This window comes from Mus caroli, unplaced genomic scaffold, assembly GCF_978045245.1.
Source record: "Mus caroli unplaced genomic scaffold, Mus_caroli_1 scaffold_18, whole genome shotgun sequence".
NCBI classification, from domain to species: domain Eukaryota; kingdom Metazoa; phylum Chordata; class Mammalia; order Rodentia; family Muridae; genus Mus; species Mus caroli.
In genome coordinates this window covers 73,027,334-73,052,540 of record NW_028227273.1, presented here as the reverse complement: position 1 = coordinate 73,052,540, position 25,207 = coordinate 73,027,334, and the positions used below count along the sequence as shown (strand labels likewise).

At 44.6% G+C, this 25,207-nt stretch overlaps 1 protein-coding gene across 1 annotated transcript; it reads left to right on the top strand.

Annotated features, from left to right (window-relative positions):
- Window positions 1-1,694: 1,694 nt before the first annotated feature.
- Window positions 1,695-21,439, top strand: Ppp2r1a (protein phosphatase 2 scaffold subunit Aalpha). Its single transcript, XM_021186416.3, has 15 exons — window positions 1,695-1,867; window positions 7,577-7,667; window positions 10,945-11,045; window positions 12,095-12,327; window positions 13,016-13,163; window positions 13,268-13,423; window positions 15,023-15,137; window positions 15,242-15,312; window positions 15,691-15,825; window positions 16,907-17,080; window positions 17,395-17,455; window positions 18,027-18,181; window positions 19,033-19,175; window positions 20,773-20,864; window positions 20,989-21,439. Exons 1-15 carry the CDS (start codon window positions 1,790-1,792, stop codon window positions 21,003-21,005), a joined length of 1,770 nt encoding a protein of 589 aa, XP_021042075.1. The 5' UTR covers window positions 1,695-1,789; the 3' UTR covers window positions 21,006-21,439.
- Window positions 21,440-25,207: the final 3,768 nt, after the last annotated feature.

Here is a 25,207-nt window from a genome sequence, read left to right as displayed (position 1 = left end):
AACCTTATTTTTTAGAGTTTTCATAATTCACATAAATTGATTAGAAATTCCAGTAAGCCCATTACCAATCACAACCTAGTACTAACTAATTAAACTTACCCTCTTCTTGTACTTGTTAAGAAATCCAGTGCTTCCTACAATGTTTAACCTAGGGCAGTTCAAAATAAGACTAGAAAACTTTACTATGTCTGAAAGGAGAGGAGACAGGCAAGGGGATGTTTTTTCCATAAAGATCTGTTAAATCAAAAATGGTCCAAGAAGACACTGTTTGGAATTCCTCTCCATAGCCTCCCCTGAGTTCCCCAGTTTTCTGTTGATTGGTTTCAGAAACACATAAAGTACAGTATAGAAGAGTTCATATAAAATAAGGGAAGAAACTTAAGAATGGCCAGAGAGATCATAAAGAAAAATACACTCACAAAGAATAGACAATGGTACCACTGTGCCAAACTCCTTTAGTGAGGTAGCGTATAAACTGAATAAAAATGAAAGCGTGTAAGTTTCTAAGCCAGACCATTTGGATTAACTCTTATGAGATGAGGCAATGGTATGGCTCTCTTTTGAGGGTTACACCATAGAGCTTTGACTGTCCCGGAGGTCACTATGTAGACCAAGATGATGTCAATCTCAGAAAGATGACCAGTTTTTGCTTCCTGAGTTTCGTGATTGAAAGCATGTGCACTTTCACACATGGCTATACCTTCTGTTCGTTATCACAAGACCAAGTGTTTCCCATTCAGGGCCAGAGAAATGTGATCTGCATCATTACTTAGGAACGCCCACTCTCTGTGAGGGTATTTTGTTTGTTTGTTTGTTTCCACTCCCTGTGAGGGTGCTTTCTCAATTTTCTCTCTAATTGGAGAGGAAGAAGGGGGAAAGGGACGAATGGGGGGGGGGGGAGGCCTGGGGGAGGGGAGAGGCGAGGGGAGTCGAAAGGAGAAAACAAAAATCAAGTATAGAAATAGCCACGCTTTAACAACCTTGATAACATCTAACAATCCTGCTATGCCCACCTTCTTCCCTTTCATATTTTCAACCTTAAGGAGAAAGGATTGTGATACTTTTATATTCGCCTTCTAAGTAAATCACAGGGCCCAAGCTCATTATGAGGCAGGGGTCCATCCTCAAAAAACTTTCGACCTTGTTCATTTCTTACTAGCTACCTAGAAGCTCCCCAGCAGGATGAAGTAAGACTCGCTCTGGCCTCTCTATTTCTTCAGGTTAAGGGGGGGTGGGGTGGGTAATAAGCCTTGAACGCCAACAGCCCCAGAACCGCGTCCTAGAAACCAAGCAAGGCAAATCTCCCTACTTAGGAGTCCCTCCTTTACAGAGACCGGTATAGCAGAACCAGACAAGCATGTCCTTCATTACGTCACGCATAGCTCCCACAACTCCAGCTTAAGTCTTCTCCGCGTCTCCCGAAGGGGCCCCTTAGCCACCTCCCACCCTCGACTCTCATTGGCAGCTAGACCTGCTTGTTCCCGTGGTTGCTAGCAGCGACGTAGGCGGGCACAATCTTGGTCACTAAGATACTTCACTTCCGGTTCCTCTCGTCCTGCGGGAAAAACATCTCATTCGTCCGGCCAATGGTGAATGAGAAGTAGGCGGGACTTGGTTGGTTCAGACCAAACAGACGCGAGCTTGTGCGGCAATGGCGGCGGGACGGCCCCTGTAGGGCGGCTCGGGCGCCCCCACGTCCGCTTTGCGTCCTTTCCCCGGCACCGCCCCGCCCGATCCCGGATTTCGCCCGGAGCTCGCTGCTGCCTGATAGAAACGCCAGGGAGCCAAGATGGCAGCTGCCGACGGTGACGATTCGCTCTATCCTATTGCGGTGCTCATAGATGAACTCCGCAATGAGGACGTTCAGGTGCGGGGATCCTTCCGTTAGAGTGTGTGGGGGAGATCGGGGACGGGGATCTTCGCGGAATGTGGGAGCGATGGCTCCGGGTTCTCCGGGAGTGGCGGAAAGCAGCGGCAGCCAATCAGAATTCAGGTCTCATCTTTCTTGATAGTAAGGTTCGATGAGATGGCAGCCTTCATTGGGTGCCCGGCCAAGCGGAGGGCAAGCCTCGAGGGTCTTACCTGAGTGCGCGCGGCCGTCCCAGATCTGGGCCTGGGCGGCCCGAGATAGGGTGGCGGTCTTGTTGCCACCTGCCAGTCGGTGATTGGCGGCCGACTCAGAATGGCTCTTTGTAGAGAATCGGCGGGGGCGCGTGACCTGCTGAGTAGAAGCCCTCAGGGGTCCTGGCGACCGCGGTTGAGTTCCCATTGCTTTTAATGTTTTCGTTTTAACTGGAAGGAGTGGGGACTGATACTGGGATTGGGGACTGATACCGGGATTTCTGTCCATTCTTCACCGACCTCCGCCTTGCATTTTGGGTTAGCTCTCCGGAAGGAGGCGGTGAAAGTATCCTCTCCAGAGATTTAACTAGCCGTAGCTGGGGTGGGTAACATGCACAGACCCACCCGTTCTCGACCTGGTCCCAGGCCGGCCTGCCAAGAGAGATGATAGTTCTGGTTCATGGGAGAAGAATGAGCCAGGGCCCAGAGTTGTCGGACTGCTGTGGATTTGAAAAAGAGGTCAGACCTCAAGGCCGCATCCTCTCACCTGAGAATGACCTTGTGTGCACCTTATTTCATCGCCCCTGGCTTCTGTTTTCTACAAATAGCGGCTAATAATAGCCCTGGTTTCCCTCGGTGGCCGAGGAAAAGTAGTAAAATAAAACTGGCTGTATGTAAAGGCTCTATAAATGTTAGCTATTATTTTGGGGGTGTGGCTATTGTGGCACTGTGCTATACAGCCTTCTGTTTTTCCTTTTATATACAATTGTTCATGCTGCACTCAGTCAACTTCCTGAACGTGGGCCTATCCTCTAAGTCTTATGTATTTATGTGTGACTCTGGTTCCATTGTTGGCAAGACTGGATTTGTACTCCTGGATCTTGCAATTTTTGCAAATTGATTCAGGCAGTCTGTGTTTCTCTTCTGTTAAATGGGAATAATAATCTGGTTTTGGGCATACTGAATGAAGCATGAGGAATGTTGTTGGGGTCATAAAGCAGACCAGAGCTTGGTATAGTGATGCATGCATGCTAGCAATCCCAGCACTCAGGAGGCAAAGGCAGTCTCAAGGCTAGCCTGGTGACCCTGTCTCAAGAAAGAAGCAGTCTGGTTGCTGTACCAAGGCTAGATGTGAAACAGAACTAAATCTGCATATTACCACATGTAAGAAATGATGAGACCTGTCAATGTTGAAAGGGTGAATCAGCAAGTGTTTGCTGGGCCTTTCTTCAGAGTGGTGCTCTGGATAGTTGTGGGTAGCTGTGAGTGGTCACAGATAAATAGGCATTATGTTGACTGTGGAAAATTTTAAGGAGAAAATAAGAAATGTAGAGTAAGCATGGGAAAGTCTTGTTGTAATTTGAAACAGTACCTGCTTGTTGAAGGAGCAATTAGATTCTGGGCAGAGTGTGTAACCTCTAGACAGTTGGGTGAGGAATTAGGCTAGTTGAGGGAGGCTGCTTCTAGAATGTAAAGTTTAAAGAGTTGGAGATGAATCCAGATAGAGAGTGTGTGTGTACATATGTGTATGTACATACGTGTGTATACATATGTATATGTATATATGTATATGTATATATGCAATAACTATAGATCTAGTTTTTTGGCTCCAAGGATGTCTAGTAATGTCTAGGGATGGTTTGGTTGCCACAACTGGGAGATTGTTGCTGCTTTTAGTAGGTTGAAGTCATGAATGCTGTTAAACATGATTGCAGTATATAGGCCATCTTTCTTAGGTAGGAAACAAAGATTTTAGTGCTAAGGTTGAGGGAAGCTGTTGGATGAAATCTTCACCTAGAGACAGTAAGGAACTTGTTTAGCTTAGGTCAGTGTGCCAATTTTGTCAGGATCCTGTAACAAGTCACCATAAGTTTAGTATAAAACAACATAAAGTTTTATTATGTTTCTGGAGATCAGAAGTCTGTCAGAGGTCTTGCTGGATGAAAATGACCTCATGACAGCATAGCCTTGAATTAGGCAACAGGGCTACACAGCTTTCTGCCACTTTACTCCAACATTCACAGTGCCATCTTTCTGAACAAAACAATGCACACTGTTGACAGAAAAAGTAGAGTGAAAGAACTGTCCACAAATGGACAGGAAGCGTGGTAGGGCCCCAGCACCTAGACCTATTTCCACAGTGACAGTGCAGATAGTCAGACTGCTTAGGTTCTGCTTGGGAACTCGCTGCTTTCTATCAAGTGCTTCTTGTTTTGCATCAGCATCCTCACCTGTTAATATGGTTTTTCTAGAGAACCTCAGAGCAGAGTATAAATAAACTACCTTAGTATACAGGGAACACTTTATAGATGATCCATGATGCTATTATTACTGGCATGAAGATTATGAATGGAATGGTGGTTGCTCCCTGATACCATCCATTGTGCTTAGGGCTGCTGCTCACTGCTCACCAGTTGTCACCCTGGCCCATGCATTTTCCATAGTCCAGATGGAAGAGTAGCACAAGCATGTAAAAAATTGAGGGAAGAATGTTAAAAACTAGTACACAGGTCAGCAAAAGATGGCCTTAGTACCATATCCATCCACAGCCAGCTTTTGCAAGTAAAGTTTTGCTTGAGTGAAAGCCATGCCAGTAGCTTTATTAAGTAAAGCTTTGCTGGAATAAAAGCCATGTTTGTTTGTTTACATAGTGGTTCCTTCCCATTGCAGCTGTTGTGCTGTGAGCCCAAGTTGAGTGATTTAGAGACTGGCCTGTGAGGCTGGGAACATTTACCAGCAATTTAAAGAACAAGTTTGTTTCTGGATACTCAACAGTGCACTGAGCACCTGCAGGCTAACTGCCAGCATCTAGGGAGTATTTGCTATATTTGTGGGTTTTTTGTTTGTTTGTTCGTTTGTTTTGGGGTTTTTTGGTTGTTGTTTTTATTATTCTGTATCTGCACAGTTTATAGTTTGAGTGAAAATAGATTTTGGGGGGCTTAGGAGTGGGGAGAGCATTTATAGTACTTCAACTTGAGATCTTTTTACTACCAAAGTGAGATTTGATTCCTCTTTGGTCCTTCCACTGTTCCAAAAACATGTTGACGTGGAATGAAAACTGCTATATACATTTCTGTTTTGAGTTAAGGTATTGTTTTGTAGCCTCAGCTGACCTGGAACACATAATGCCCCTACCATATAGCCTCTCAAGTGCTGGGGATGCAGGCTTTTGCAGCTGTGCTCAGGTAGGTTTCATAATAGCATTTTATCAGATTCTCAGCATTGTCTGTGAGCCCAGAGACCCCATAAAAATCCCCTGATGTAAGAGCCATACTTTTCTAAGATCAAGGTCTCTTGTAGACATCTTTCTAATTGTCTGTGGTCTGAAAAGGGAGCTGATAGAGTCCATTCCTCTTCCTACCTCTCCCTCAGTCTTCTGTGTTCTCTTTTTCCTTCCACTAAGGGTTTCCCTGTGGGAATTGAGTTTGTTAATCTCTCAGGCATTGCCTTCTTCACAAAATGATCTCATTACATTCTTGACACAGCTCTGGAGCTAGATAGAAAAAAAAAAAGCACCCGGTGGAAAGAAAGAATCACACAGGGAGGTTGTCGCAGTCATCTGCCAGTGCTATTCTAGCTTAGTGTCTCTTTTCTGAGCCTCAGTTTTGTGTAATGGAGAGGCATAGCCATATATACATTGATAGGGTAGAGACAATCAAGTGAGAACCTGGCATGTAAATACTTAGAGACAGACCAGTTATGTGTGTTAGCCAGGCAGTTGGCTGCTGTATTAAATCACAAGCAGGGTGAGTTAAAACAGCAAATGCATCCTCTCTATGTCCTAAACACCAAAAATCTGAAATCAAGGTGTCAGTGTGGTTGGGTCATCTGAGGTTCCCAGGGAGATCTGCCCCATCTCTCTCTCTTAACTTCAGGGAGCTGTTGGCAGTTCTTTTATGTTCTTTGCCTTGTGGATATGCCACCCCAACCTCTTCCTCCATTTCCACATGACCGTGCCTTCTCCATTCTGTTACTTATAAGGATTCTCATAAGGTCTAGGACCAACTTTAAATCGAGGATGATTTCATCCTAACCCTCACTAGTAGCAAAGATCCTCTTTCACATTCACAAAGAACGATGGTAGGACTGGTGTGTGTTCCGCACATGCAGTGGTTGAAAGAACAGTCTGCTTATTTTTTCCTCTGCTCTCACACCACAATTGAGAGAGCTCCATGATCCCAAAAAGTGCATTAGATTTCTATGCACTTTCTCACTAGAAAACAAGCATTCGATTCTGCAGCAGCCCCCACCAGCCAGTGATCTGTAACATGGGGAATGTGAGATCCCACAGTTGAGGTCTCATCCCTAAGAACGTCCCCCAATCTTCAGATTCCAGTTGCAAGCCTTAGGTCTTATGCTTCTTTACCAGCTGGCTGTCAGTCAAGCTTCCCACATACCCTATTTGGTAATTGCCTGGGTGAGAGAAACATAGAAAGGTTCTTCTTCTTGGCCACTGCAGCATTCATTCTTCTAGGGTATGTGACAGAAGCCATTCTGAAATGGTATTTATAGTTACAATCAGGATACATCATTTATGGCTACTATAGGACAGTAAGGTATGGGGAAGATGTGGCTTTCTGTGGCAAGAGACATTCTGGCTGTTATGGTCTATGTGAGGGGGAAGCTACAAGCCAGAAACATAAGCAAAAACACATGCTTACATGGAAACTGAGTATATATACCTTTATATTGTAGGTCAGCCCACTGAACTGGGGGGTTTAGAACTGTTAATACTAGTCTCGCTTTTGTTTTTATTGACATATAATAATTATACATAATAGGGGTTTCATCGTGAAATGTTGCTGCATCTACATGATGCATTTTGATCACGATCCTCTGGCACTGGCCTGTCTGTCTCTGTCTCTTCTTTCTACTTACAGTCACCTTAATTAGTGTTGCTTACAGGAGCAGCAGGAAGGTGTGGTGGTTAGATGTGGTCTTACTATGTAGTTAAAGCTGGTCTCAAACTGAAGTATCTTTCTGTCCCAGTCTTTTGAGTGCCCAGGTCACAGGGGTGCACCACTATGCACAGCTGTTTTGTTTATAAGGTAATGTTAGATTATTAGTTCTTGTTGTCCTGGGTTGTTGGTTTGTTTCTTGAGACAGGTTTTCTTGTAGTTAAGGCTGGCCTGAAACTTTGTATGGAATCAAGGATGGCCTTGAACTTATAATTCTCCTGCTCTCCTGCAACCACCTCTCAAGTGTTCTCTGTAGTAGTTGGGCAATGGAGCAAAGTGGCAGGGTTGGTGGAATAGAGTCCTGTTTTAATCTAAATTTGGAAAGACCCAAGGGAAGTTCTGTCTTCCATTGCTAACATTGCTAATGTTAAATATTTCTTTTAGGAACACAGAATTGCATAGTTGGATTTTACTATCTACTGTTATTCACGAAGCATCTTTATGTACAGTAACAAGTTTTTCAGGGATTGTCCTAATGGTTTCTGAGCTGTGGAACTCCATCCATCTGGCTACCAAGTCCCTAATTTTCTCCCTCCCTTTGTTTGTCCTTTCATTAGCTTCGTCTCAATAGTATCAAGAAGCTCTCCACGATTGCCTTGGCCCTTGGAGTTGAACGGACCAGAAGTGAGCTCCTGCCCTTCCTTACAGGTAAGCATTCCTGGGACCCAATGCAGTGAGGACAGGTGGGTGTTTTTTGCTAAGTGATTAAGATTCCTCACTGTAAGTTAATACATTATAAGTGGTCCCTATGCCACTGTGGCATGGAGCAATACTCTACAGGAGCCTTAATGTAGTCTTCTAAGACAAAGCAATCGAACCTAGCTTGAATCACAGTTTCAATTGTTAGTGTTGACCTTAGATAAGTTTAGCAGATTGTTTTTTTCATCTCTAGAATGAAGATAATCTTCTCCAATTTTTGTTGTTGATTTGAGCATTAAAGAGCAATAATCATTAACTTTTATTACATAGTTGTCACATGCCAGCTGTCCACTGGATTCCTGTTTTGTGCTACTGAGTTAGCATGTATATTAGAGTGGTGCCTATACTCTTAAATGTCTATCTCCAGTGCCTTTCATCTCAGTCTTACAGCAACACCTTAAAGTAGCGAATGCTACTGTTGCTGATCTGTATGTGAGGAAGCTGAGGCATAGAAAGATGAAGTGACTAATTTCCATCAGATTTTTCTGTTTGGACGTGACTAAAGGAGATTTTATATTCAGGTTCCATAATTAGCAGGGTTAGTTAATTGTGCAGAATTGGGTTCTGATTTCACATCTCTCCTTTCCTGACTTCCTTTGGTATGACTTTGGGCAAGATATTTCCCATCCATCTGCTTCAGAGGGTTCATGGGTAAAACAAGCATGATTCTGTAACTTAAATGAAGACTTAGGCTCCTGTGAAGGTCCAGTGACAGGGCAAGGCATGTGGTAAGTGGGCTCAATTAGCTCTTTCCAAGTTCATTGTATAAAGGTGCACACCAGGTACTTAGTACAGTGGCTGCCATGGTGTCATTATTCTCATGTTACTCCTGCTGTACTCGTGTCTACTGAGAGTTGGAACTAAAGATTCTAAGTGCTATTTATTACGGACAGAAGTGATTTGTATTTGATCATCTCCTGTAGATGACCTTGAAGAAGTGATAGGCCAAGGCCTAGTTGACACATGGGTAGCTGAGACCTGTGGAGATTCAGTGCTTTGTCACATGCTACAGCTAATGACAAGTTTACAGGTCTGACTACACATAGTCTCAAGATAGGTATCTGCATCTGACGTTAGCATGTGGTACCAAACCATGTGTCTTCCTTTGATGAACTATAAGAGAGATCCAAAAGATTTAGGATTCTGACATGGATACAAGTGTTGGGGTAGCAGGATGTTGTGATGAGTAGTTACATGAAAAATTGGTATAGGGGAAAAGCCATTTAGCCCCAGGTTTGAAATGAGCTGCTATAGCCTTATCCCAGGATTGCCCTCCACTGCTTGTGCTCAGCTCATTAGTTGAAAGGCTGTTTTACAAGAAGTATAGATGTATAGTAAGTGCTGTGGGTGATTCTGAGAGGATTGAGCTGTGCAGTTGAGAATAACCAATGTAAAGGACTAGGGAATGGAAGTGCCATGAAAAGGCTATCAGGAATAGGGACACTAGGAGAGCCACCTAGGGTTGCCTTTTACTGGCATTCTGCACTATATGGAGCCTCTTGGGTTAATCCTGTAGGTGGACATGGTGCTGAAATACAGAGGGAGTCAGATGCAGCAACAGTGTGGATATAGACAGAGTGTGTGAGGGGAGGCACAGATGTTGCAAGCCAGTCCCCAAGGTAATGTCTGAGAACAAAGCCCCTGTAGCCAGAAGGCCATGGTTTAGGCCTGTCTTGCTGTTTTCCTTCTATTGTAATGTTAGAAATCACAGTGTATGTGTGAATTATTATTGCAGTTCTCTAAGTTAGTAGGAAAATACTCTCCAGGTGTATTATTTGAAAATTGCATTTTTTGAGAGAGAGAGAGAGAGAGAGAGAGAGAGAGAGAGAGAGAGAGAGAACATGGAAGGAAGGAAGGAAGGAAAAAAGAAAGAAAGAAAGAAAGAAAGAAAGGTAATGTCAGATTTCTTCTGCTCTGAGCTCAGATACTGTTTAGAACAACAAGTGGCAGACACATTTCTAGACCAGTGGTAGTGTTTCAGCAAGCACAAATTGAAGGCCTCTGAGCTCATATCAATAGGACATTCAGCTTATTTTTAAAATGTATTTATTTTATGTGTGTACCCTGTCACTCTCTTCAGAAGAGGGCATTGAATTCCAATACAGATGGTTGTGAGCCAACATGTGGTTGTTGGGAATTGAACTCAGGGTCTATGGAAGAACAGTCTGTTCTTAACCTCTGAGCCATCTCTCCAGCCCCTCAGCTAGTTTCTTTTTTTTTTTTTTTGGTTTTTCGAGACAGGGTTTTTCTGTATAGCCCTGGCTGTCCTGGAACTCACTTGGTGGACCAGGCTGCCTCGAACTCAGAAATCTGCCTGCTTCTGCCTCCCGAGTGCTGGGATTAAAGGCGTGCGCCACCACGCCCGGCTCCTCAGCTAGTTTCTTGAGGAAAAAAATCAACAAACGTAGTTTTCTAGGGAAAGGCCCCAGGCTGGGCATATTCAACAGCTGTGTTTTTGCTGTTCTTGAATCTGGAAGTGTGAGGTTGAGGTATCAGTAGCCTTAGTCTAGGTTTCTCCTGAGGCTGCTCTGCTTAGCTACATCTTGGCAAGTCTAAGGTGGAGAATGCTAAAATGCTGATGAACAGCAGATGAGGTCAGCGTTTTCCTCAGCAGAGGCAGGGCTTGAGAGAGGGGCCTTTGAGTTTGGGCAGCAGGCTTAGTTTCCCTGTCACTTCATTCACATGCCATTCTAGTTCTGTCAGGAGCTGGAGCATACCAGATCTAGTCTTGGTCACAGATGATCAAAGCTCCTGATAGGGGTACTTAGTAAATGTGGTCGGAGGGGGAGAGAATGAGTTCAGGAAAAGGATCTGACCTAATATAGGTGCTTGGAATCTGCAAGAAGCAGTAGCTGAACCAAGCCCAAAAGGGTAGAAAACAATTTCTTGGCTGAAGACAGTTCCTGAAAGTGAGTTCCTGCATATTTAAAGCTCCACTGAACATGCTGTGCTGCATACATGTGCTCTTTTTTGTCCCTGTTGAGAAGAAGCCACAATTAGGGTTAGAATAGTTGTGCTACTCAGCTACCATCCCACACCTAGCATGGGGCAAAAAAGGCAGATATGGGGCTTGGGCTTACTCTGCTCACCAGGTAGATGATGAAGAGAAATGGCAGGTTGGGAGATAGGGGTGCTGACAGTGAGGGAGCTGAGGGGGTTTGCTTGTTGGAAGCTTGGGTTACTGGTTGTGCTTGAGTTTTTAATGGACTTGATCTTTGGTTCACAGATACCATTTATGATGAAGATGAGGTCCTCTTGGCCTTGGCTGAACAGCTGGGAACCTTCACAACTTTGGTGGGAGGGCCTGAGTATGTGCACTGTCTGCTGGTGAGTGAAAGCTGTGAAGTCTCTTAATCTCCTCCTCCACCTTGGGGTTAGAAAGGTGGTTCTGCCTATGGACACCAAGAAACAGGATTTAGGAAGGCTAGATATGACCTCAGAATGAATCACCTTTGGATGTAACTTTAACTCAAGTTAGTAGTGTCTTTTAATCAATAGTTGCCTTCCATTCTGCATACTTAACCACATTAGGACTCAGTAGCACTCCACCTGTAGGGTTGTGAGTTTGGGTCATGCAAGGTTATGTTATTTACTGGTATGACTCTGAAGAGTACAGACCTTTCTGTCTGCCTGTGTAAATTAGAGGCCACTAAAATCCCCTCTGATAACTGACCTACATGCCCACAAACAATACTTTGTCTATAGTAAGTATTCACAGTTAGGTGTTGTGATTGTCATGGTTGGGTAAGATGTGTCATCTACCATTTTGGTTTGGAAGGTTTACTTGATGGATGAACCACATAGAATATCAGGATGTTAAACCATCTCATCTGGGACTCCTAACTAGTAAATGACACAGATGAATTGTCAAGATTGTCTGCTTGATTGCACCAGGACCTACTATACCATACCATACCATACCATATCCTACCATTAGTGTACTCTGTTGAATGACAGCTGGGAACACAGACAGAATCTGATCCTGACAGGACCTGCTGTGTAGGGAAGGAGAGCCAAGTAATCTTGGCTGTTAGCAGCTTAGGCAATTTGCATAACATGTATACTTCTGGTACTTGCTCTTTGATTAATGAGGACAGTATTAAGACTGTTTTACAAGACTCACATAGAAGGTGTGATAAAAAGGTGAGCAATACAATAGCCTTGCCTAGTTCATGGGTATTGAAGCCCTATTATCAGTGTTTACTGGACATTGAGAGCTACACGCACGGACCTCCTGAGAGATCCTTATAGGAAGCTTGTTATCCCAAGAATTTGGGTGAGAGATCAGAGGAGTCTCCAGTCAGGCCATGAGGTAGGGTTCCACAGTGGAAACAGTGAGAAAAATACTGGTTTTTAACTTTGTGTTCTCATCACAGCCACCCCTTGAGTCACTGGCCACAGTGGAAGAAACAGTAGTGCGAGACAAGGCGGTAGAATCCCTGCGGGCCATCTCTCATGAGCACTCACCTTCCGATCTAGAGGCTCACTTTGTGCCTCTGGTAAAGCGGCTGGCGGGTGGAGACTGGTTCACCTCCCGCACCTCGGCCTGTGGTCTCTTCTCAGTTTGCTACCCCCGAGTATCCAGTGCCGTGAAGGCAGAACTTCGACAGTAAGTTCTCACTCCCATCACCTTACCTAACCTTCCTCTAAGCCTCAGCCCCTTTAAGTCTTACCATGACTTAATGTCTAATGTCCTTGATGACTCCCTACTCCCTCCTCAGTTCTCCTCCAAAGAGGCTTGTCCTTCACAGTGATCACTGGACACTGTACTTCAGCAGTGAATTTGCCTGGTCTGCCTTCATGGAAATTTATTCCTGCCATTAGTTACACATGGTGGGCTTGGAGCAGAATACAGTATAACAAATAGTGTCTGGTATTATTTCCAGCCTGCTCCAGGTTTAGACCCCTCATTTGCTGACTGCCTTGTTGCTCGTAACTATTAAGCAGAAGTTTCTGAGATGTCACTTCATACCACATGCTGCATGTCTCCATTTGTTTCCCATGTATCTCTTAATGAGGCAATTGCTCCTGAAATGGAAGGCAAGTTTTAAACCGTTCGTAGTACTGTGTTGTACTGTTTGACTGATACCTCAAATCAGCTGTGTGGGGACTTGCTATTGCCATTGGTCTGTATAATAGTTTATAGAACTGAGAAGACAAAGAAGTCATGAGTTATATAAAGTCACCATTGTCAGCACCAGAATTTACTGCAGACCCAGCAGTGCTCTGTGCTGTGCTGGGACACTAGCAGTTAGGACTTTCCAAGATTCTAAGTCTGGACCTCCATCCAATCCAAGGTACTTCCGGAACCTGTGCTCAGATGACACTCCCATGGTGCGGCGGGCCGCTGCCTCCAAGCTGGGGGAATTTGCCAAGGTGCTGGAGCTGGACAATGTCAAGAGTGAGATCATTCCCATGTTCTCTAACCTGGCCTCTGACGAGCAGGTAAGTCAGTCCTCAGCTTTCACAATGCAAGTAAGCTTAGGAAGGGAGTGCACCCGTAAGACTCGCTGGGCCTCTGTTTCCCTACCCCCTGCTGTTTTCCCTAGGACTCGGTGCGGCTGCTGGCAGTGGAGGCATGTGTGAATATTGCCCAGCTTCTGCCACAGGAGGACCTGGAGGCCTTAGTGATGCCCACCTTGCGACAGGCTGCTGAGGACAAGTCTTGGCGTGTTCGCTACATGGTGGCCGATAAGTTCACAGAGGTAGGTTGCCATAGTTCCACAGATGTGGACACTGAGGCTCTCTGAGGGGAGGAGGGAGCAACATACAGGAACTGACATACCGTTTTTTATGGATAGTACAGTCCTGAGAAACCCAATGATCTCCCAGAGCCAGTCCTGGGTGGGTGATTCAAGTCAGACTGCTGTGATGAGAGTGATTCTGAAGCCAAGTTTCAACTCCATGAAAGCATTTTCCCTAAACTTATAACCTCTCTGAGAAAGATACAGCCCCAGTGATAGTGGCAGCAACCACAAGCTAGTCAGAGCAGGGACATATATGCAGTTTGTGCTGAGATCCAAATTTTCTTAGCCAACAGCATGTACTCCTCACCAACCCCTTCTTGCTAATTCTGAAAGTTGAACCCAGTTCTTTAACCATGTTAGGCAAGTACTCTCCTGTTGGTGCTATATTCCCAAGTCTGTAGTTATTAGCATTGTCGAGGTTCTAGAGTGAGTTAATTGCACACATTCCTGGTCTTCAAGGAGCAAGCTAAAAGTTAGCCTCAATAGAAAGTGCTGATGGGGGGGGCGGGGCTGGAGAGAAGGCTCAGAGGTTAAGAGCACTGACTGATCTTCCAGGGGTCCTGGGTTTAATTCCTAACAACCACAGGTTTGCTCACAACCATGTATAATGTAATCTAATGCCCTCCTCTGATGTGTCTGAAGAGTGTGACAGTATATTCACATACTTATAATGAATAAATCTTTTTTTTAAAAAGTTAGTTCTAATGGAATATTTTGTGTTTTGTTTCTCTTCATGGCTCTGTGATACTCAGAGCAAAACAATAAGCCTGTGCAGAGGATGTAGGAGATAAGAGACTGAGTAAGAAGTAGCATTCATGGCTGGGTGCTGAAATTCAGTGAGCAAAGGAGCAGAAATGATGGACAAGAGCTCTCTCACGGAAGACTCAGCCCTAAGGAATGTATTCCTGGGTCTAGTGAAGTTGTTTGAGATCTGGCTGTGTAAAAGAAGTAGGCTTACACTGTGACTTGGAGGACAGATTCATGGGATATGGAAATAATAGTCTGTCCACAGCACACAGCTCATAAATACAATACAAGGCCCTGCAAGGTGTTTACTTCATTCTTTTCGTAGTAGAGTCATCCTGCTTTCAACTGTTCTTCCAACAACCAAGTTGAAGCAAACTCATCTACATACTTTTCCTACATCCTTGTTACTGGCATGTGTTTTCCTCTTCACTGTTTTTAATCATTTTAATTGCAAAAATGATACCAACTTCTTGTAGCAATTTTAATAAAATTCAGTTATGTTTACATGTTTTCATGTTAGATGAAATCAGGGACCACTTACTGTGTTTAAGTAGTGAGAAATCCAACCTCAAATAACCTGGGCAATAAATGGAAAACATACTGTGCAGAATGTCCTGTAACTCTCATTCTATTTCTGAAGAAGTCATCAGAGACGTGACGACTTCACTTGTTGGTCGTGTCATCATGCTGGAACTATGTCCCTTGTGCTGCATCCTAACCTTAATGTGGTGCTTTCATCTCCATTTTTTCCTCTTTAGCCCTGAGTGATTGCCAGACTCTTCAGTTCTGCTTCTCTTCTCTATTGTACAGCTCCAGAAAGCAGTGGGACCTGAGATCACCAAGACAGATCTGGTGCCTGCCTTCCAGAACCTGATGAAGGACTGTGAGGCCGAGGTGAGGGCCGCAGCCTCCCACAAGGTCAAAGGTTGGTGCTGACAACCAGAATACAACTAGATGGGTAGATTTCTAAGAGGCAGAAATGGGCCCAGAGCATCAAATCTCACTAGTACCTTCCTCTTCCTGCCACAGAATTCTGTGAAAATCTCTCAGCTGACTGCCGGGAGAATGTGATCATGACTCAGATCTTGCCCTGCATCAAGGTAATAGAGTATTTGGTTGTAGGATTTGGTTTTAGATACAATCAGATCCAAGACCTTTTGAGATACTGTAACTGCTTAACAGTCATGGATTAGGCTGTAGGCAAAGTCTGAAGGTTGAAACTCACCCTCAGAGCTAAGGGATGTATTTACTGCTCAGAGACCAGAGTTCCCTTATCCACAGAATTTTGGGGAATAGGGCAATGGCCCCAGGATCGGGGCTTACATAACCATCTCTTTAAATGTAGTGCAGCCCTGAGATGCCCTGCCTATGAAAAGCAGAAGACTGTGGTCTTAGAATTGGGGCTACTATCTATGTGGCCAGTTGTCATTAAAGGGGATTTTTCTGACCTTGGCTCCCTCCTTCCTTCTCTTCTGAAGGAGCTTGTGTCAGATGCCAACCAACATGTCAAGTCAGCATTGGCTTCAGTCATCATGGGCCTCTCTCCCATTCTGGGCAAAGACAACACCATCGAACACCTCTTGCCCCTGTTCTTGGCTCAGCTGAAGGATGAGGTAAGAGTGGCAGGAAGGATTTCAAAGTCAATCAAATTATCCAAAAGTATTTTAAAATTTTGGCACCACACTCCATACTCTCTGCTTTGATAAGTTGATGACAGGCGTAAGTGTCTGCTTGTTCACTCGTTCTTGTCAGACATTGCCTCATGTGCCCTTAATTTTGCACTCATCCGTTCCCTGAGTGTTGAACAAAGACCAAGACAATGGTGATCTTCAGGGATCTATAGAATGTGCCAGTAGAGAGGACAGATGGATAAATTGTCCCATAATTCAACTCAGAAACTAGGTACTGGGAGAAGTAGGCCATAGTTTAAAGCTTCATTGTCCGTAGAGACTAGTATTCCTCTCACATCATTCCAACTGGTCCTGTTGTGAGAGATTATCCTTGCTGGCCTGACTTTCTTGGTCTGAAGCCACAGCTGTAATTTGTCTCCTGGCCCACCAAAGGTCCCACTGAAATAGCTCTAGCTTGTGTCTTCTACATGCTCTGTTGGCCATAGCCAGTCTGGTCACCATACTTGCCTGTGCACTGTGGTAACAGTTTAGGGAATTGGATTTGATCTGTAGGCAAGTGCTGCAGCTGCAAGAGATCTTTCTGTTAGGAAAATATAGCCAGTGTTAGTGAGAGATAAGAGAGATGGCCAGAGGTCCTGGGAAGCCAGACTAGTGTGGTGCCATCCATTGGCATTCTTTAATGGAGCACTTTGGTAGATTATACTGTGGCTTCTTCTATGGTGGTGAATGCAGATTTGTCCCCATGACTCATAGGCTGTTCCTACTCAAGAAATCATCCTATCAAGAAGTCATGTCTGAAGGTCTGGGGTTCTATGTCAGTGAGAAGTGAGAATGATAGAAAATATTCCCAACATATTTACTCCTTTGTGTTCCAGACACTAGGTACTTCTTTCAGTTTATCAAGCACTCCCATTTCACGTTGCAGAGCCTCAGCTACTCTTGAGACGAGGTGGATATTTTGTGTTATAGGAATACCCAGAAAAGAGCTCTTGCCTGCTCCTCTCAGCCTTCTACGGTTGCTGTATGTAGTATGTTCTCTCAACCTTCCTATTTTCTTTCCAAGTGTCCTGAAGTCCGACTGAATATCATCTCCAACCTGGATTGTGTGAACGAGGTGATTGGCATCAGGCAGCTCTCTCAGTCCCTGCTTCCTGCCATCGTGGAACTAGCTGAAGATGCCAAGTGGCGAGTGCGGCTGGCCATCATTGAATACATGCCTCTGCTGGCTGGACAGCTTGTGAGTGAGGATCCATCCAGGTTTTGCTGGTCCTGAAGTGATAAGAGTGTAGGGTCCAGTCTTATCCCCAGTACCAGGGCTGTGTTGCTGTAACAAGAGACTTGGAGATACCCCTTGTAGGCAGTGACAGCTGCCCATGCAGAGAGGACTCTACTCTGAAATTAGATTCTTAGCAGATGAGTGGGGTTCAGTGAGAGCAAGAACACTTAGCAGATCAAGTGGGGTTGAGAATTGCATGATTCTCTGGGACCAGGCCCTCCCTTCCATCCTTCCTCTCACCCCCTCAAATCCTTACCAATCATTTTTCTCCGCAGGGTGTGGAATTTTTTGATGAGAAACTAAACTCTTTGTGTATGGCCTGGCTAGTGGATCATGGTAAGTTCCCCCAGCAACACAGCAGGATAGGTTAGCCCCAAAGACAGAAAGATAATTAGGACATTCTTCTGCTGTCAGTGCTTACATGTTGCTGTTAAGAAACCATAGTGTAGATTGGGGTTGAGGTAATGGGTGGGTGCAGAAGACCTGAGTTTGAATCCTTAGTCTGCTGAAACATACCAAGTGTCTTCCCATCTTCTAGCTTTACACTCATTCCAAAACATGAAGACTTCTTACCATGGCCTCTCAGCCCTTCTGAAACACATTACTTGTTTTTATTAATGGGGTTAAAAAATTTACTGGTTTTTTTTACCTACCAGTTTTAATTAGTATGTATTAAGGTGTAATTTACATGAGCAGAGCCTCAACGATCAGTCCTTCTGAATAATGAGGCAAATGGTGTCTGCCTCTGTAGGTGGCCAGAAGGTGCTGTATGAGAAAGAGAGACTAGGTAAACATAGCAAGTGCTATTTTCTGTTTTTGCTGAATTTGCTGTTATGTGTGTAGCTGTTACGCCCTCCTGCTCAGTCCTTCATCTTGAATCACCTCCCTTGCTCTGTCTCCATTGCAGTCTATGCTATCCGTGAGGCTGCCACCAGCAACCTTAAGAAGTTAGTAGAGAAGTTCGGGAAGGAGTGGGCCCATGCCACTATCATCCCCAAGGTCTTAGCCATGTCTGGAGACCCTAACTACCTGCACCGAATGACTACACTCTTCTGCATCAATGTGAGCACCCCAACTGCCTGTAGATCCCAGGGAACGGGAGTGCTGCTGATATGAAGGTGGAGGAAGACCCTTTGTCTACCCAGATGTTTGGCTTGGGAATAGAAACATGACTAGGGATGAATTTCTGAGGACTGCAGGCTAGTGCTTGAATCTGCAGTATTTGATCAGGTCTCTACGGGGCCAAGATTGCATGGTGAGAGATCCAAGGTTGGGAGGCTTCTGTATGAGAGCAGCAGCCTCATATTCTCTGCACCTATACTGGTTGGGAAGGAGAACACGTGCTTCTGTCATACAACAACAGGACCTAACCAGTTAATAGTTTGGTTTTCTCATCTTTTGAGATTTATGTTGGTTTTCAACAGGATGTGAAAAATAATGTAATAATAGAGGGCATAGAACAGTTCTGATTCTGTGTCAGAATATACTTACTACGCAATTTTAGTTGTATTTTACTTGTTATACTGTTTAGTAACATGTAAATCCTACACAAGCTAGAAGCTAAAGGATGGGTTAGAAAAAAATCTTAAGTAAACATTTTGCTTATTTCCTCTGCTACAATTTTGAGATTCCATTATGAAGGAGGCATTTCAGGGGATAGAAATCCAGACCTCTCAAATGCTGAGAATGATGGAAGTCCAGATATAAAGTCTGAAACATCCCCAGTGAAGACTGTGTTAGGGATTTTAGAACTGCAACAAGGTTAGCTCTCCCCACAGTCATGCTTCTAGACCCATAACCTTCCATGTTGCTCCTGGGTCCTGATGATGACTCAGTCAGCATATTCAGAAGATATATGGGGACTTAGCAGTAAGCCTTGCATAACTGTACTTCTGCCATTCACTGGTTTTCAGGTATTGTCTGAGGTCTGTGGGCAGGATATCACCACCAAGCACATGCTGCCCACAGTTCTTCGTATGGCTGGGGACCCAGTCGCCAATGTCCGCTTCAATGTGGCCAAGTCACTACAGAAGATAGGACCCATTCTTGATAACAGGTGAGGTCTGGGGGATCTAAACATCTTAGATATTTAAAGATAGAACCCAGGGTCTGATTTCTTTATGCGTTGTGACCCTTGCCTGTTCTTTCCTCTCCACAAAGTCTATCTTCTCTGTTTTAGAATAAGAATTCATCTCCCTAGAGTACAATGAAAAAAGAAAGGCAGAGGCAGGCAGATTTCTGAGTTCTAGGCCAGCCTGGCCTACAGAGTGAGTTCCAGGACAGCCAGGGCTGTACAGAGAAACCCTGTCTCGGGGGGGGGAGGGGGGGGGGGAGGAAAGGAAAGGAGGTGATAATTCTATATATAAAAGCAAGAAATTACTAGAAAATTATATTAGCCAATTTTTATGTAGTTTTTTATCTATGTAGAGAATGCTGTGCTTGTGTTGAAAATTCATAACAAAACAAGTACATGTAATGGCTGGGTGTTGGTGGCGCACGCCTTTAATCCCAGCACTCAGGAGGCAGAGGCAGGTGGATTTCTGAGTTCAAGGCCAGCCTGATCTACAAAGTGAGTTCCAGGACAGCCAGGGCTACACAGAGAAACCCTGTCTCAAAAAACAAGAAGAAAAAAAAAAAAATACTTGTAATGAAATATACTTAACATTTCTAGGGAAACTATTAAGCACTGCCACAGGAAGCTTTGGTAAACATGTAGTCTTCATTCCCTGGATTTATTTTTAATATGAGGCCATTCTATATCAGCAGAGTTTTAGTAGGAGCTAGCCTGGGAATGCAGAGTGCTTGGCTAGCCCATACATGCTAGGCACAGTGGTACACAGCTGCCTGAATTCCCAGCACACTCTGGTGGTTGATGCTTGAGGGTCGAGTTGTAGACCAGGGTGGGGTATGTAGCTTGAGATCACATAAAGTTATATAGAAAGACCTGCTTCCCAAAAAGTAACAAAGCAAGCAAGCAAATAACAACACAAGCACAACTCTAGGAGGTAGAAACGAGGACAGTGGTTATATGGAGGATAGAGGAGCAGTCTGCCAACATTTGATGCCTGTATGTCTCATAGTTGCTCCACAGCCTTTCTATCCAAGGTCTGTCTTCCTTCCTTACAGAATAGGCATATTCCTCCATGTCTCCTTACATAAAAAGTATTTGCCACTTCTAGGCCCCTTAAAACCAAGAAGCCTTTGATCATCTTGCCTCTTACTGGCCTTGTCTTGTAGTCTTGGCTTATCTGAGCAAGAATCTAGAGTGATATATTTTTGTATTCATACTAAGTATACAATACCTCAGTGAGCATGGATTCAGTCACTAAAGGAATCTGTTAGCTCAGCTTCAAGGCCTGTGGGCTGTACTTTGTCAGACTTGCTCACGTCCTGTGCTAACCCAAGAGCTTTCCCTGCTTAACTATTTGATTACAAGCCTAGGAAACAGGAATTTTCCATGTGTATGCTTTTTGTGTCCATGTTCTATACTCTGCCTTATGATTTGGTGTGTTCCTGTCTTGATACTTACCTTCACGGGAGCCCTCTTTCTACCTGTGGACACCACTCCCCCACCCCACCCCACCCCTGAACACACACACACATCCATCCAAGGCAAGACTATCTCACTATCTTCTTTTCCCTTCACTTTCCAGCACCCTGCAGAGTGAAGTCAAGCCCATCCTGGAGAAACTGACCCAGGACCAGGATGTGGATGTCAAGTACTTTGCCCAGGAGGCTCTGACTGGTAAGGGCCTGAGAGTGTAGAGCCTCTGGCAGAAGGGTGAGGGCTCCTGGGAATGGGGCAGCACTCAGAAGTGTGGTTGGAGAATGTGGTGTGGTTCTGAGACATATTGTTCTTATTTCCCCAGTTCTCTCTCTTGCCTGATGCTGGAAGAAGAAGCATTGCCGGCCTCTGGTGTCCACCCTCCAACCCCCACAAAGTTACCTCCCTTAGGGAGGTGGTGGGGGCAAATGACTGTCACTCCCTGTGCATGGTCTGACCCCAGGCTCCTCCCCCAGCACGGTTCGGTTCCTCCTCTGTAGCCTGGGAAGACTTCTCTGTCCACCTCCCAAGGGGCTGGAGCAGTACAAGTTGTTGCAGGACAGCAGCCTGAAAAGAAGGGCTGGTTCTTCCTGCCCATATTGGGAGAGATGGGAGCATCCTAGGTCACTGGCTTTTGCTGCTGTAATGGGGACCCCTCCCCCATCTACTTACCACCACCCTTTCCCAACCCCAACCATGTTTTCTGTGTGTCAATTGTGCCATTTTTATTTTATTCCTTTCCCTACTGTACACGGAGAAATAAAGGTGTAGAAATACTTGGTCCTCTAGTCTTAGTAATTGGAATGTAGGAAAGCCCACTGCCTCGTGGCTTGTTCTCTGCTTTCTCTGAGGAGACCTTCCTGCAGATATCACTCCTGCTATCACAAGAGTGTGCACTTGGGATCCAGCAGGAGGGCAGCCGGAGACACAGCAGTATCCAGAGACTGCTCAGGGCAATGTCCTGTGATGCAGTTCAGGTTTTCAGGCACTGGCAGAGCAGAGTTTTGTACAGCATAACTGAGATAATACCTGTGAGTGTGGAGCTCCCTACTTCCTGTGACGTCACTTTGGGTGGTGAATCCATATGTACCTCTGCAGGTCAAGCCTGCCTACCAGGAGATTTGGTTAGGGCCCTGTGAAAAGTCTCAGCATACACCTACACCAGTGCCTTGTAGGAAGTCTTTATGAAGTTAGAACCAGCTGGGCACCACCATGTTATCTCTCCATAGATTTTTCCAACCAAAATCAGAAATCCTGTTTTAAAAAATTTCTTAGAAGAGCTGTTTTTGTTTCCCAGAGAATCTCCAGACAGACACCTCAGCTCTCAGTATAAAAAAAGTTCTGGAAGCAGAGGCAGGCAGATTTCTGAGTTCCAGCCTGGTCTACAAAGTGAGTTCCAGGACAGCCAGGGCTATCCAGAGAAACCCTGTCTTGAAAAACAAGAAAAAAATGTTGTAAGGAACTGCTATTGCTTTCTACTAGCTCATCATGCAGACCAAAAGCCCATTAATTTAAATTTCCATATCACGTCAGTTATTTATTCCAGGTTCTTTCTTGAACATACCACGAATCAGCATTCCATGACTGTGATCCCTTGGCTTTTAAGCAAAGGACAGCAAGTATATTCCTTTTTTAACATTGCAAAAGAATTCAGAGATCTGCCTGTCTTTGTAAATTTAGCTGGGTGAGACCTTGTCCTGAGATTATCATTTCCACCATGACTAGACCTAAATTTAGATTGGCTCTGTCCCAGGCTGACCCTGACCTCAGGAATCTGCCTGCATTTTTTTAAGTATAAACAACAAGAAAAAACTTAGCTGGGTGGGGGTGGGATCTTGCCTTTTGATTACCACTCCCTAAATCTGTTTCCTTCCTTGATATCCTTCTGACAGGTTGACTCAGTGCAGCTACCTCTGTTCCTTTATACCTGAGAAACCCTTTATACAATTTATATTGCTTCCTTATATTTTTGCGTAGTTGAGAAATTACATATTTTCAAACTCAAGTTTCTTGAGTTCCATAGCTGTAAGGACTGTCCCAAAGGTCCCAATGTTTACCATTTTGCTGAGACATTAGCTACACCTTTGCCTGCTGGAGTCAGGCTGTCTTTGATTATCATGGAGTCATTAACATCAACAGGACATACCTTGGAGGAACTTGAAAATATGTACATTATTATGCAAACCTCATGCCCAAGCAGCCATTGATACTTGTGGAGGGCCATACCTGCTGGCTCTGTCATGGGCAGGAACCATGTCATTCTGTCCCTACCAAGGCTGTGCTGGACTCTGCCGGTAGGAGGCCAAAAGCCCCTGAAAAAGAAACAAGGGACTTTGAGATACAGTGTCTACCAAGGACAGTCTCATGGGAAGTAACATGAGAGAAGTGTCTCAGCTGGATGGGCAGAAACTGTGGCATTGTATGACTAATTTTTATCAGTTCTTCCCTCGTGTTCCTTGTAGGAGTCTGATAAAGCAGACCAATTTTACCCTCAAACGCCATAGCATGTACCAGAATGGGTGAGAACTAGGCACACAGTCTGACATTCATCTAGTCCTTCCCCTTGTACAAACTATTCCAGAGAACTTGGAATCTTCTTGATAGTTAGCACTGTCTACAGGCTTGTTAGAAGTGCAGGAGTACTAGCCCTAAACCATGCCCTAAGTCCTAATCCTAACAGCATCTTCAGGGACTTCTTCAGTAACATTTATGAGGCTCTGCCTTAAACACGCTCATCCAGCTTTCCTTTCTTGGTATTGACTTTAAAGGCAGGGGACATGAGGCCCAGAACTGAAGTCCACTTGGGTGGACATGTAAACATGGCTATAGGATTGGGTGGTGTTACCATGGGGGTCAAAGGTGGATCAAAGGATCAGGTGGATCCTTAGGAAGGGCTGGATGAGGAGGAGGTCACCCTGGCCAAGAGATGGAGATTATGAAATGCTTAGTAGGGGATTGCAGGCTTAGACCCAGTACTCAAGTGGCAGAAGCAGCAGCCTCCATGTCCTTAAGAGATACCCACCAATGAAGGTAGTATTAGGCATAGGTGAAACTTTACTTATTCAGAAAACTAGACTTTTCTGTGGGAGCTAAACTCTGTTCTGTGGTACCTTCATCCTGGATCTGGCTCAGAGAACAGATGATATCCTGTAGAGTTCCACCATCCCATCTTGTCCTGCAGACCTCAGTCTCCACATCTGCATAGGTTATCCTTTGGTCAATTTCATAGCACCATTCATAGTACACACCCACAGATTTTTGCTCTTTCTGGATATGGCCAGTATCTTTTTTATTCAGCCTTTCAACAGCTTTGACTCAAGAAACCTAGATGCAGTTGGAGGGGCGTCGGGGGTGAAGATGACTAATGAGTAGGGTCCAGAAGTAGCACACGAGGTTGAAAGTATTTCAGCTCCCACAAACGATATGCCTCTGATGTATAAGAGGCATCTTATACATATCTGGGGAGAATAACTTGCTCTACTATTGGATGAAGACCACAAGCTGGTACATGCTCTACAAGGACAGTGTTCTACCTTCCTTTATCAAAATGGTAGTAAGACATCAGGTCCCATTGTCCAAAATGGCAACAGGTCAGAAAACAAGCCTCCATCAGACCTTGCATGTCCTGCAGGGTGCATACCTCTGCATAATGCACCAGTGTGGTGTGGATCCTCACCAGGTAAGGTCCAGGTCAATTTATGTCTGGGAGTTTAGCTGGGGATGAGGGATTTTCTCCCTTGTCCACTTCTTCCCACTCTATTCCAGCATCACTTCTACTTTCTCCTAAGGCACCCTACGGCTACATCACAGATCTAAACACATTTATTTGGGATCCTTTTGCTCTGTGTTGAAGCCTCAAGCCAGGTACCATGTAGTCTTTGCCAGTAGGGTGCCTGGGCAGGTGGATCTGAATTCAGTCAAGGGTACATAGTGGGACCCTGTATCAAAAAAATTGTCATCCTTTCTGTCCTGAGTGGGTCTGCTTGGGAAGTGTAAGGCATCTAACCTGCACCTTTTAGGCTTATAATATTTCTATTGCCCTCTTTCCCAATCATGTTTATAACAGAAAATATTTATAATGAAGTAGAAGACCCAGATCAGGTATAGGTAAGACTATGTACCTATGGTATTTTTCTTTAACCTGTGTCCTCCTGGCAGTAGTGGACTGATGTTGATGGCATGGAAAATGCTCAGAAAGCAGATGCTTCCAAAGAGACACCCCTGCCGTGTCTGTGGAGATAGAAAAGCAGTTTGTAAACAAAGTCACTGAAATAAACCTTCAGTCCAAAGACTGCCATTGTCTGGGGTACCCCTTTACATAAGACTGTGAAAAAGTTAGCTATAATTAAATTATAAAAATTATCAAAGTCAGATTTGTGGGCTTCAACCTGCACACTGTACAATAAAAAGATGATAAAGGAGAACGGAATTTCCAAGAACTCAGCCACAGTCTGTAAAAAGAAAATCATCTCTACAACCACCTCATTGGTTACCATCTTGTCATTTTTCTACACTCTGAACATGAGATTGAATGGGAGAGATGA

Bases quoted from the DNA above. Each gene is read 5' to 3' on its own strand.
- Ppp2r1a (XM_021186416.3), top strand. From the start codon at position 1,790: ATGGCAGCTGCCGACGGTGACGATTCGCTCTATCCTATTGCGGTGCTC. The intron at 17,081-17,394 runs GTGAGTGAGGAT...TTTTCTCCGCAG, and splicing joins CTCTGCTGGCTGGACAGCTT to GGTGTGGAATTTTTTGATGA. The intron at 18,182-19,032 runs GTGAGCACCCCA...ACTGGTTTTCAG, and splicing joins CTACACTCTTCTGCATCAAT to GTATTGTCTGAGGTCTGTGG.